Below are 13668 nucleotides of genomic sequence, written 5' to 3' on the forward strand. Positions count from 1 at the left end.
TCACTGTACCCACATCTCTTATCGCACTTCGGACTGATCGGAATCGCAATCCTTCGCAGAGGATTACGATCAACTTGACTATCAATCGCCGGTTAAGTGATTTGCCCTCCGTGAAATGCTTAACAATGTTATAGAACACTTCTCTTAAACTCATAATATCAACAAGGAAATTCAAATCCCTGCCGCCGAGGAGATCTGGGTAACCTGCGGAGTCAAACTGCATTATGGGTTGTAAATTGGTTTCGGGATACTTGCACTTAGGATCATGAGAACACCACGCCTGAAATTCGTACCATTTCGTCCAAACACCTTGATTCCAAACCCTCATTGCTATGAAGTACAAGTTACAACAAAGAATTTTCAATGACACTCTGAAATTTGGGTTATCCTTACAATGGAGGATGATTTCAAAGTAATAAAAAGCATCATCCTCCTCCTCCTGTGGTAGCCATTTGTTACTAATACTCTTCACTTCATCTTCTAGTAAGCCTAATCCTGTATCTGTCAACTTTTTGACAGGGTGTTGGAGTCTTAGAACTCTATAAACAGCAGCATCCATCTTCATTGAACCCAGAAAGATTCCACTTTCAGCATCGAGCATTTGCTTCATCAGTTTTGAATACCCAACCTGCAAGTCTTCGTCGAGCTCAAAAACAAAGCTAGCCACTTTAAACCCATCATCCATCTTTGATTTTTTGCGTTTCTCACAAGGTTTTTCCGAGGGTTTAAGAAAGGCGGGTCGGTTAGTTTTACAGACCGGTTAGCATGCCACATAGGCGCCACATAGCATCACCTTTAGCCTTTTTTGCAATTTAAGCACACACTACAATTTGTTTCAAATATTAACACAACCTTTCAAATCTTTTTCATTTATTAGCCTCAAATTGATTTCAATTTGCCTATGTGGCGCCTATGTGACGCTTATGTGGCATGCTAAATATTGAAAGGTCAGTACTTTTGTAAAATCAAATAATCCATTTTTGGCCAAAATCGACAAAATTGAAAGGTCGGGACTTCTGTGAAACCAAATAATCAGTTTTGGGCCAAAATCGACAAAATTAAAAGGTCGGGACTTTTGTGAAACTTTTATAAAAGGTTTGACCTTTTTACAACATTTGGCCTATAAAATATCAATATTCAAGCTTTAAAAGTAATAATTTAATTTTATTATATCTTATCAATTCTTTAGGGTGGAAATATCCCTGTAAGTTTCCATATGAACAGAGATTTGCAGGTTATTCTGTATTAAATGGTTGGAACACTTAGACCATTCATGCAATAGTTTCTCGTTAATTTGATAACTACCATTATCAATTAACTCCTTTCGAATCGAATTGAAGCGCAGCCCTTCACACATGATAACTATCAGCTTGACCATCAAAATGCCATCAAGCTGTTTGCCAGTCGTGATATAGTTAATAACATTAAAAAACACTTATTTTAGACAATTTATATCAACAAAAAAATCTAGAGGGCGTCCGTGGAGCAGATGGATATAACTTGCGGATCGAAAATGCGCTATTGGTTGTAAAAGGGAGTCGGTAGTGACGGACCCATGTTAGGTCCAAGGGGGTCACTGGACCCCCCTGAAGTTCCAAAAACAATAGTAAAGACCACTTAGCTTTAATGTATCTAATGTGTCAAAATTAAATTAGATCATTGAGAAATTTTACTAAAAATATTAATAAAATTAGCTGATTTTATTAAATTGTCTTTAAATATTATTATAAAATATCAATATTCAAACATTAAAAGTAATAATTTAATTTTATTATATCTTATCAATTCTTTGCCTTGTCTTAACATTTATTTATTTTATTTATATTTTATTTACATAATGTTTTTAGATATTGAATATTTTTTTTTTCAAAAATAACAAAAGTTAGAAAGGTTTCAACATTATTAGCTTAACTTGCTCATATATTATCTGAAAATGCTAAAATTGAGGTTGATACAAAAATTTATCCAACAATCGAGAACTATGATCAAATATAACAATTTTCTCTGAATTAAAAGGAATTAAGGATCATAAGATGGTAACTACGATAAAATACATTATTACCTTTTTTGTTTATTTATAAATTAAGTACTCATTAATGTTATAAATTGCTATAGTAGTTGAATGTTCTTTTCCAGCGATGAAATTCATTCAAAAACATATTGTGGAATCTAACGGAAATAAACAATTAAATATATTAATGATCAATTATATCGAAAAAAATATGTTTGCAAAAATTAGTAATAAAGCTATTACGTAGTGATTTCATAATATTATATACTGAAAGAAAATATTATTGATTTATCTATATTAATTTATTTAATAAAATGTAGTTAATTTTTATATTTTCTATTCAAAAGAGTTTTTTATTTTTAAATTTGGCCCCCCAGGAAAAAAAAACTGTGTCTGTCACTGGGTGTCGGGGTACCTGCATTTATCCAGATGAGTGCACCAGTTATGAAATTCAGACCATTCAGTCCATAATCCGTTATCACAAACCCGCATTCCGATCATATATAAGTTGCAGCACAAAATCTTCAAAAAGAGACGAAAATTGGGTCTATCTCTACATTGGAGAATTATCTGGAAATAATACGGTGCATCTTCCTCCTCTTTCACCTCTTCCTCCTTTTTCACATTCCATTTCTTTCTAGTACCCTTCGGTTTTAAATGTTTAGAAACTTTAAAACCTAATCCCTCATATACTAACTCTTTCACACGATACTGCAAGTTCAGAACTTTATAATCTTGAATAACCCCAGAAATATTCCTCTTCAATAAACCGATAAAGATTCTGCTCCGCACATCGAGCATATCGTTCATCAATCTTGAATAGCCATCATTCATGTCTTCCACCTGATAAACAAAGGTAGTAACATTATAATGATCCATTTCTGATTTTTCGTGTTTTTTCCAAGGTTCTTGGAGGGCTTTAAGACGCTGGGGTTTATTAAGAACATGTTCCCTCTCAAAAATCTTCCACCTGATAAACAAAGGTAGCAACATTATAATGATCCATTTTTCGTGTTTTTTCCAAGGTTCTGGGAGGGTTTTAAGACGTTGGTAGAGCGTCAGTCTTGTAAACTGAAGGTCTGTAGTTCGATCCTGCGTGAGGGAAATTTTAAGTCATTCATTTTTTTTTAATTTTGTTCTTGGGATATTTAAAATCTAACATGAATTAGGGCATATTCAGATATGCTTGATTTGGTGAAAGTATTACCATTTATACATCATTAAAGAAATAATTGCAAGCGTACGCCTTTTGTATTGTTAACCGTACAAAATTACTCTTTTGTTTATTTTAAATATTTAATTTATTTTACATGTGAACACTTGTCTTTTATATTAAAAATTTATCTCTTACATTCAAATATTTGTCTTTTACACTCAAACACCTGTAATTTTAATTTTTTAATTTTTCACTATTTAATATTTATCATATTTTATTAAGTCATTAATTCTACGCTTGTTATAATATAGTATTTTTTATTTTTAAATATTACCTATTTTATTTATTTAGATACTTTTATCAAATAAAAAAAAATCATTTGTCATTCAAATGGACTTATAATGTTAGTTAGTTAGTAATAGCAACTAATACTTAACCAACAAGCAATCATAAAGCAACCAACGAGCACCGAGCAATTCAAGAGCAACCAATGAGAAAAAACAACAATCTACATTAATAATAAAAAAAGAATAAATTAGTGAAAATAAAAATGAGTTATACACTTGCTAATATTAAAACGCTTTTCAGCTTCACCTACAAAGAACACCTCTAAAACTCTACTTCTAAATTTTTCAACCAATTTCATAAATTAAAACAAAATTTAACCTTCATGTCAAAATGGGCAAAGCTGGATGGTGCAATGGGGAATTTAGGCACTTAGCCATATAATTAGCATTAGCACTAGCCAATCATCTCAACTTGTGTATGGCTTGATCTTCATCGGCATATACAATATTATCACCTGCGCTATCTACAACATCTCAATGCTAGTTTAACCCATGAAATTAATTGCAGTTGTGGCTAAATCAAACAGTGCAGAATTCGGTATCCCTGAAATTATGGCCGTTGGAATTTGCACCGGCGGGATTTTATTCCTTTTGGGTGTCACCGAATTAACAAAATGTCAAATATACAAATTTTAAAAGTAAGTATCTAAATTAAGAAAATAAAAAAATAAAAATGATAAAGTTTGAAGAAATGTCTAAATTAAAAACAATTGAAAGCACAAATGTTTAACTATTAAAGACATGTGTCTAACGTTAGATAACGAGTGTCCAAATAAAAAATATATTTAATTGTTAAAGATATATGTACAATGCTAAGATTTAATTACTATCATTAATCATATAATGATTTGTTAATTTAAATTTATCAAGCATGATTTTTTATAAATATTAACATATTAATAAAAAATAAAAAATAAATAAATGCAAATAAAAAAATTAAAATTAAAATTGTAAAATAAAAAGAAATAAAAATCAGTGATCAAAATAAATAAATTAGAAAATAGAAAAAATAAAAGTACTACTAATAAACAAAAGCATAGAAATATATAAACAAAAAAATGAAAATAAAAAATAAAAATATTGATTTGATAAAAATGATAATTAAGAATAATAAAAATTTATAATAAATAAAATTATAAGAAAGAAAATAAAAATGTTAATTTGATAAAATCAAAATAAAATTTAGCCTGTGAAAAAAAAAAGACAAATTAAAATGAGTAGGATAAAAAATATATTTAGTGGGTGCATGAGTAATAAGAAATATTACCTCTGACAAGTAACAATCAGTAACAAATTAATTGTGTTGACCACGGCATGATCACACAGCATGGAGAAAGGAGTATATTTGAAAAGAAAAAATTAAAAAGAAAGTATGTTTGCCAATATAACTTTTGAGAGAGTACTTTTAGCAAAAAAGAACAAATAGACGTAGAGAGTGTAGATTTCTCTAGGAATTATTGGATTAGCTTAGTGTGCATAAAACTTCAGAAAAATTGAAATTATTGGCTATTTTGGAAGTGGAATGTTACTATTCTCACACTGAAAAATAACAAAAAAAATTGAGTTGAAATTATTCCATTCACCACCCAATTATGTATATTAGCAAACTGGCCAAGCGTTGCTCTGGCTTCATTAATCATAAAATAATAAAATTGAAATAGTTCTTAACTAAAACATTTGTTTTATTGAGTGTTCAAAAATTTCTTAAATTACTATGTAATTTTGATTTTAAAATAATTACTATTTTATTAAAATTTAATTATATATCTTATTTTTTTTTAAAAAAAGTAGACTTACTCTAAGTTAGTTGTTAGCGGAAGTTAGTATGCATTTTTTTAAAGCTAAATCAGGCAAATGACGGTTTGAGGAGAATTAGAGATTTTCCAACCTCATACATATTTAGAAAAACATAGAATACAAATATATCACATTGTGGAAAATGAATATAAAAATATTATTATGTAAAAATAATTATATTAATTTAAATTTTAATAAAAGATAAATATGATATTAAATATATGATGAAAAATTAAATTACATTCACAAAGTTATTTATTGATTGAATATTTATATAGAAATATTATTTATTTTTTGTAAGTATAAAATAGTATAATTGCTAATATTAAATTAACTAATATGTATACATAATTATTAAAAAAACTCACATTTATACAGTGTGTATGTGAAATCTTTTGTAATATTTTATATTATATTATTTTAGAAAAAATAATTAAGTTAATTGTTTAAATTTGTGTGTACCATAAAATAAATGCTATTGCAAAAAAAAAAACCCGATAGTAAATAATTAAATTTATTATTAATTTTATCTAAATTAATAGGTACATTTTTTAAGAATTCTTTGTATGGTAATATTAAATTATGTTAGTTTAGATATAATTTATTTAAAAAAATAAAAAATAAAAAGCGTTTATGAATTTTTTTTGAACCAACGACTTAACAGTTTTCTGCCCAACACTTATTCCATTTGAGATATATCCCATTGTTTATTTTAAACGTAATTATATTTTACATATTTTTTTATATTAAAATTCTATAATTGAAAAAAAGACTCGTCAAAGAATGCTTTAATTAGAACAAAACTTACATAAAAATATTTATTTATTTTAGAATTTTAATTGTGAAGATAATTTCGTATTTGGCATTGGTTTAGCAAGAAAAATAAATTAAAAAGTGAAAATATATAATTTAAATATATAACGCATAAAATAAAAATTTATTAAAATAAAAAAAAACATGTGATATCTTTTTATGTATTTTTTTTATATAATTTGTTCATTTTAAATTAACAGGGGTGATAGTACCCCTTTCATCTCATGTGGCTCCTCTATTGGTATTTGATATTTATATTGTTTTCTTACATTTATTTTTTCTTGCAGTTTTATTTTTATTATAACTCGTATTTGATAAAATAATTTCATGTCTATTAAAATATCTATCATTTATATACAAATTACTCGTATTATACTTACATAATTTATTTTTCATTTATAATATAATAATTTTTTAATTATTTATACTATTATTTTCGTTCAGCATTTAATTATAAGCCAACGTTCATGAATTTAATATTTTTATATGGAATTTAATTCTAAAGTGAACTTTATGACAATTTTTTAGTTTAATTTTCAATTTATTGCTTTTTAATATGAACTCTACTACTTATAAATTTTAGGGTTAATCGCAAATTCATAAACGAACGTTATCCTAATTTGCAATTATAATAAAAAGTTTGAAACTTGACAATGGTAGTAACTTTTGATATGTTAATGTGAAAAGATATAACATATAAGCCCGTCTCTGAATCAGATTGATGTCTTAGCTATAACTTACAAATGTTTCACCATTCAAATGATAAACCAAAAAATTTTCTTTTTTAATTATGCAAGTAGACGAAATAATATGAGTGCAAAGCCAATTAAAAAGGTAAATTTTGTATAATACAATACTAATATAATTAGGATTCTAATTGTATATCTTTAGTAATTAATTAATGATCATAAACTTTTATTTAATAGTAAATTATAAAGGATTATTCGGTAAATTTGTCTGTTCTCCCCCCTCCCCCCATCCGTACTTTTATATATAGTATAGATTAAGATGATGCCATCAATTTACTAATCAATAACAAATTTTTTGTTGGCACAATTTTAGTAAACTTTTGATAAAAATGAGGAATCTAATTTCTAAAAGTTGAAGTACTTGCAACAATTAGAAAACATGCCAAGAGTTACAAGCATGAAAATCATAGCCCCATTACTATCAAGATTCTCTTCATAAATTTATTTGCTTCATCTATTATTCTGAGTGGGGATGAGCAAAAATATGAGGCAAATCTAATTTGGTTAAAATGAATCGATTTGAATGTGAAAAATAAAAAAGTATGTTTTTTTTAAGTGAACTAAACCAACCGAACTTTATCGTCTTATTTTATTAGAAACATATCGATTTGGACATTTGCGCTATCAAACCGAATCGAATAACTAATTTCACATCCTCAATTTTAAGTATTAAACAATCTCACATCAATTTTATTAGGCTTAATTCCTTAAAAAACCCCCACCTTGTATTTTTTTTTCGTTTATACCCTGACCTTGTAAAAACACCATTTGTACCCAATTTTGAGTTTTTATGTTTCATCTCTACCCAAAAGCATTAAATTGTACTCTTTTCATTTGAAAAAGAGTTTAAAACAATCCTTCATTTTTAACTTATATACTAATTAGATATTAAAGTTATTAATAGTACAAAAATAACATCTTCTTCAAAAAATTTAAAATAATAATATTTTTTTTAAAATAATTCCGAATTTTTTGTTTATTTTTTTAATTTTTTTTAATTTTTTTAAAAAATATTTCTAACAAAAAAATTAAAAATAATAATAATTTTTTTAATTTTTTTATTATTTTATATAATTAAAAAAATTAATTAATTATTTCGATATATTTGATCATTTTTTAAGTTTAAGGATTTATTTGTATTTTTAAAAATAAAAAAAAGTATGTTTTAACTCTTTTCTAAATGAAAAAAGTACAATTTAATGCTTTTGGGTAGGGATGAAACATAAAAATCTAAAATTGGGTACAAATGGTGTTTTTACAAGGTCAGGATATAAACGAAAAAAAAGTGCAAGGTGGGGGTTTTTTAAGAAATTAAGCCATTTTATTAAAAGAATTAGTTTGTCTTCTTGTTGATATTTGGGTGTTTATAGAGGTAAAGATGTCAACTAACCTATATTGGGGTTTTGAATGAGAAAATTGGAATATGCAAATTAGGAACAATGTTCTAAATGAAGAAGGTTTTTAGTCAAAAGTGTATAAATATCATTTAAGGTTAAGCTATAGTTCTGCTAGTCATTAAAATAGGGAGAGTCGAGAAGGGAAATGGAGCACTATCAGTTCGCATTACCCATATCTCAACTAAACCTTTTTTTTTTGGTACAGGATCCATGAGGTTTTCTGAACGGGTCTTAACTATAAAACGGTACCTTTAAGCCTTATACATTCAGACTAATCTCCACTCGAGCCGTGTAGGTTCCTTGCGGGAGGCAAACTCTGGCCTCAAGTTTTAAACGGCTGCATACATGAGTACGGTTCGAACCCGCGACCTTATTTAAGCTACAAAAGCGCCTTACCAACTCATCTATGCTTTGGAGTTCAACTAAACCTAATTTAGTTAATCTCTTAACTACTTTTTTTTATTATTATAATGATGATAGATTTTAAATTTAAGTGATAAATCATCAAGGCTACGAGATGCTTTTGCAATCAGACGATAATCTTAAATTTAAGAACACTGATCATAGCAAAAAAAAAAAACAATTCTAACCATTCACTCCGATATTCAAGTCAGTTTGATAAAGAGAGAAGAGAAATAGATCAATCACTACTGGTGAGTACGAAAAATAATATCTAAAAGTTTAACCGTAAAACGATTTATATAGAAGCTCAACCGAGCGATGAATGTTTTTTCTCTATCTTTTTCTAATCGCCATACTGATATTTTGAGCTGTCCATTCTATTATTTTTTGGGGGATGTGCGTCAGGCGCGGGTAGCGTAGAGGACACCTCCCGTGTGTCAAACTTTTGTTTAGTGATCCTTTCATGGAGTACGAGGTAACTAGCGCCCGACCTTATAAATATCTTAGTTAAATAAGTAGAGGCTCTAGATTATGCCTTGAATGTGAGATGTAGGTTGTTAGATTTTTAGGTTCATAACACAACGGAATTTGAATTTTTTTTTTTAATAAAAATTCAAAACAAGATTCATGTAATAGATAGATATATAGACATAGTTGTATAATTAAGGGTTAATTCCTAAAAAAAATCACGAACTTTACACGAAATTTCATTTTAATCATGACCTTTAAAAGTTGTCATTTAAAGGCATGAACTTTGATTTTGTTTCAAATCTATCATTTCAGTGTATTTTTGTTGACTAAATTCTTCAATAAACCATTAATGAAAGACCCAAATTATAAATCGACATTAAATCTTATTATCTTTTAGTTAGAGTATATAGGATTAGGAATTTTTGGTTCGATAAAATACACCGGATTTTACTTTGGCGATAGATTTGAAACAAAATGAAAGTTCGTGCCTTTAAATGACAACTTTTAAAGTTCATGATTAAAATGAAATTTCGTGTAAAGTTCGTGATTTTTTTAGGAATTAACCCTTATTAAAATTGTCAAAATAACACATTAGTGTATTGATTAGTAAAACAATATTTTTTTCTTATAATGTTGTAAGTTTAAAATTTAATAATTAGTTTAAAATAAAGTTCTATAATATATATTATCAAATAATACATAAATTTTTATATTTCCATATTAGTTAGATTCATGAATAAAATATGAATGGATTTAGGCAAGAAATTCCCTACCGAATAGTAAACTGACAAAGACTAATTAATCAACTATGCATGTTATTCAAACTATTTTCGTACATATATTATATCTAACAAAATATTATATATGCATTTCAAATATGGGTCATTAAGTATGGCGATTTAATTACAGAGCTTGAAGTCTTCATTCTCAGAGATGAACTCATCATCAAATGATGACGTCATCAATCATCATCATCATCAACAGCAAAAGCAGCAGATTCCTATGAACTTTGCTGATGTTAATAATCTACAAAGCTTCTTCAACGTAGCTCCTTCTGCAATAATTTCTGGTACTAGCAGTGAAAATATTAAGGTTAGATATATATATATATATATAATTTGTTTAATTTGTTTTTTTGTGCATGAGATGGAATTATTAGTTATGATTATTGTTGCAGAACTATGGAGGAAGAAAAAGAAAAAGAAAAAATGATATGGAAAAACCTAGTGAAGTTATTCATGTTAGAGCAAAGAGAGGCCAAGCTACAGATAGTCACAGTTTGGCTGAAAGAGTAATAATAATATCTTATATATTTCAAACTATATAATAAATTAATTACTGTATGTATATAAATATATATATATGGTTCTGTGTTAATTATTGTAGGTAAGAAGAGAGAAAATCAATGAGAAGCTTAGGTTCTTACAGGACCTTGTTCCAGGATGCTATAAGGTACGCATATGTATTAATTGACGTGTCACGTAATTAATAGATGATTTATAATTTTATATGGTGAACTCGGTTTATATAAAAATTTCTCGTATATTATATATGCTTAATTATGCCTTTTTACGCTCTTTTGTAGCTTAGGACAATAAATGATAGTGTATCTTTGATTTTTTTGCAGACAATGGGAATGACTGTAATGTTGGATGTGATAATCAATTATGTTCAGTCTCTTCAGAATCAAATTGAAGTGAGAATATATTAATATTTCATTTCATAAATATTAGTATTTATTTGTTAAAATACTTGACTTGTTTTATTTTATTTTTCATCTCTTCTTTCTGCATTTTTCTAGTTTCTGTCTATGAAGCTTTCAGCAGCTAGTATGAACCATGACTTCAACATAGGGAGGGACAATATTTAAACAATGCAGGTATTTGAGTGCTTAATTCAATGTTTTTATTTCCTAATTTTGATATAGTAAAATTAATTACAGCAAACTATTCTTTAAAAATGTTGATTGAATGGCGAAATGAATTTATATGGCGAAAAGTATGATGAAATTGACAAATATACCCCAAATTAAAAATTGTGTCAATTTGATCCATCAATTTTGTGATTTGTGACAATTGCATTCGAGCAACGAATAGAAATGATAAGGGATCTAGCCAATAAAAATAAAGTATATCTTAGTCTTTTAATTTATTTTCATAGCTTATTAGTATAACAAGAGCGAATTAATAAGAATTTAACAAATAATCTATCTAATTTTATCAAAACATTTATATTATTATCAATAAAATTATGAATTTTTCTCCACAAATTTTTTTATTTTATCATAAAAATAAATGAAGATTTAAATTATAATATTTTTTTTATCAATTAGACCCTTTATCTTTTTATTTGTTGGCTTAGATATAATCGATTCAAACAATAGAACTACTGGACCAAACTTATGCAATTTATTGCTTAGGATATATTTGTTAATTTTATTATAGTTGTGAATTATTAATTCGTTTTATATACTTATAAATCTTTCTTTTAAAATTGTATTAAAAATTAATCATAAATGCTTTAGGGGACAAATGCATATGAAGTCCAAGAGATGGAGAGGATGAATAGAGAAGGGTATGAAGGACCTTTTAGTTACTTCCACACAACTTTGCCTTTTGAATCTTGATTACTAAAATCCTTAAATATAATTTTATTCACATCCTGATTTTAAATTACTTAATTATGAGCATGCATGCATATGAAAAGAACAATTATATACCTTATCTACTGCACTACTTGAAGGAATTGAATAAGCATAAACTATGTTTATTAATGTAATTTTGTACTTGTTTTATTATACTTTTTGGTACTTTCCTATTAACTTGAGTAATTAATTATATCGTTATCATATATGTTAGGGATTCTTCTGAATATGTCTCTTTGTAAACATACATATCCGGTTATGAATAAGTGTGGAGTGGAATAGATAATTCGTATAAAATGGCCATTCTTTATTTTGTTTTATAGAGTTGTTATTTCATGATTTGCTGAAATAAATACTCTTCTGAAAAACTAAAAAATTATTATTCTATTTTTTATGGAATAACTATTGTATTTTATACTATTCTATTTCATAAACCAAATATAATCTATAAAATATTAGGGGGAAAGAGTGAGGGTGAGCATTTGCTCGGTTCAATTGAAACTGATTGGAATCTCCAAAATCAAACTAATTGATCGACTAAATATCTAAAATTGAACCGACCGAACATTACACTTTAACCAAAACTGAATAAACTAAAAAAATAAAATATCTTTCTTAAATCAAACTAAATAACTCGAAAATTTTGGTTCAATTAAAACGAAAAATTACATAAGGCATAATTAGAAAAATATTAAATAAATTAAATATTTATTTATTCGGTCGGTTCATTTAATTTAAATACTTAAAATTTCAAATCGAACCGATAACTAAAAACAAAAAATTTTAATTTAAAATCGAATAGACCGAAAATTGTTGATTCGGTCGGTTAATTCCGTTCGATTATAAACTTCTTTTTTTCGGAAGAATTAAAAAGCGCTACCCCGCTTTCACCGATATCTTGCTCACCCCCTAGGTAGGAAAGACATTTGGAAGATGACATTTTTGTTTGGTGACTGGGATTGTATCTTAATTACCAATTTCAAACCCTAATATATGTGAATGATAATTGCCAGGTAAACTATCTCTTCGTACGTCAATTATCCTACGGACATCATTTTGATATAAATTATAAATGATATGATGATAAATAACCACGTAATAAACAATTAGAAAAAGAATATGAAATACAAAATATACACTAGCTGTAATCTCTTCATCCACAATGATTAATAGTCACACCATGAACACAAAATATACTTAAAATTCAAGTGATGGTGTATGACAGTATATGATGATGATGGATGTAGGTCTATATATAATAGATACATTGCACATCGTTAATGAGGACATATTATATATAAAAAGGCAAAACATTTCTTTATATATTTATAATTTTATCCATTCTGTCAAAGATATACCTAAAAACTAATTTAAATATTTTGATTTGTCAATTTTACTAATTTCCATTTTAAACATATTTATAATTTAATTTTTATAATATTTTAATTCCATAAATAATTATTTTTTTGGTTTAGAAAGAGTTATTTAATTAAGTTTAAAATGAGAAATTAAGAGTTGAATATATTTGTCTTATTTTATAAAATTGGTTGGAAAAATGTTCAAATTATTTTATAAAAAATATATTTAATAAAATAGTTAAAATTTTAAATAAAAAAAATTCACCATACAGAAGGTTGTGATAACTTCAGGAAATTAATTTCTCAGCCTTTTAAATAAAAATTTGAAGCTGGACAAATAAGGATTATTTCTCCTCTCTATTTATCATCCATTTTTTTAATCTCTCTTTTTTTAATTTGTCACTGGATCCTGCATTTTAGCAAAGAGATAGACATATGTCGTTGGATCTAATAGTTTGGTTTGAAGGTTGTGAATTAAAAGAGTGGGGTACTTAGTGTATCTAAAATGGACAGGTTCAGCCCC

At 26.9% G+C, this 13668-nt stretch overlaps 1 protein-coding gene across 1 annotated transcript; it reads left to right on the plus strand.

Moving 5' to 3' along the window:
* Positions 1–10042: 10042 nt before the first annotated feature.
* On the plus strand, positions 10043–11898 carry LOC126675224 (transcription factor bHLH75-like). The gene is made up of 6 exons (XM_050369831.2): positions 10043–10235; positions 10321–10434; positions 10530–10595; positions 10771–10839; positions 10945–11022; positions 11668–11898. The coding sequence occupies exons 1-5, from the start codon at positions 10077–10079 to the stop codon at positions 11011–11013; spliced, it is 477 nt and encodes a 158-aa protein (XP_050225788.1). The 5' UTR covers positions 10043–10076; the 3' UTR covers positions 11014–11022; positions 11668–11898.
* The last annotated feature ends 1770 nt before the right edge of the window (positions 11899–13668 follow it).

The sequence above is a fragment of the Mercurialis annua genome, linkage group LG3 (assembly GCF_937616625.2).
Source record: "Mercurialis annua linkage group LG3, ddMerAnnu1.2, whole genome shotgun sequence".
In the NCBI taxonomy this organism is placed as follows: Eukaryota; Viridiplantae; Streptophyta; class Magnoliopsida; order Malpighiales; family Euphorbiaceae; genus Mercurialis; species Mercurialis annua.

Bases quoted from the DNA above. Each gene is read 5' to 3' on its own strand.
- LOC126675224 (XM_050369831.2), top strand. From the start codon at position 10,077: ATGAACTCATCATCAAATGATGACGTCATCAATCATCATCATCATCAA. The intron at 10,236-10,320 runs GTTAGATATATA...TTATTGTTGCAG, and splicing joins CTAGCAGTGAAAATATTAAG to AACTATGGAGGAAGAAAAAG. The intron at 10,435-10,529 runs GTAATAATAATA...TAATTATTGTAG, and splicing joins GTCACAGTTTGGCTGAAAGA to GTAAGAAGAGAGAAAATCAA.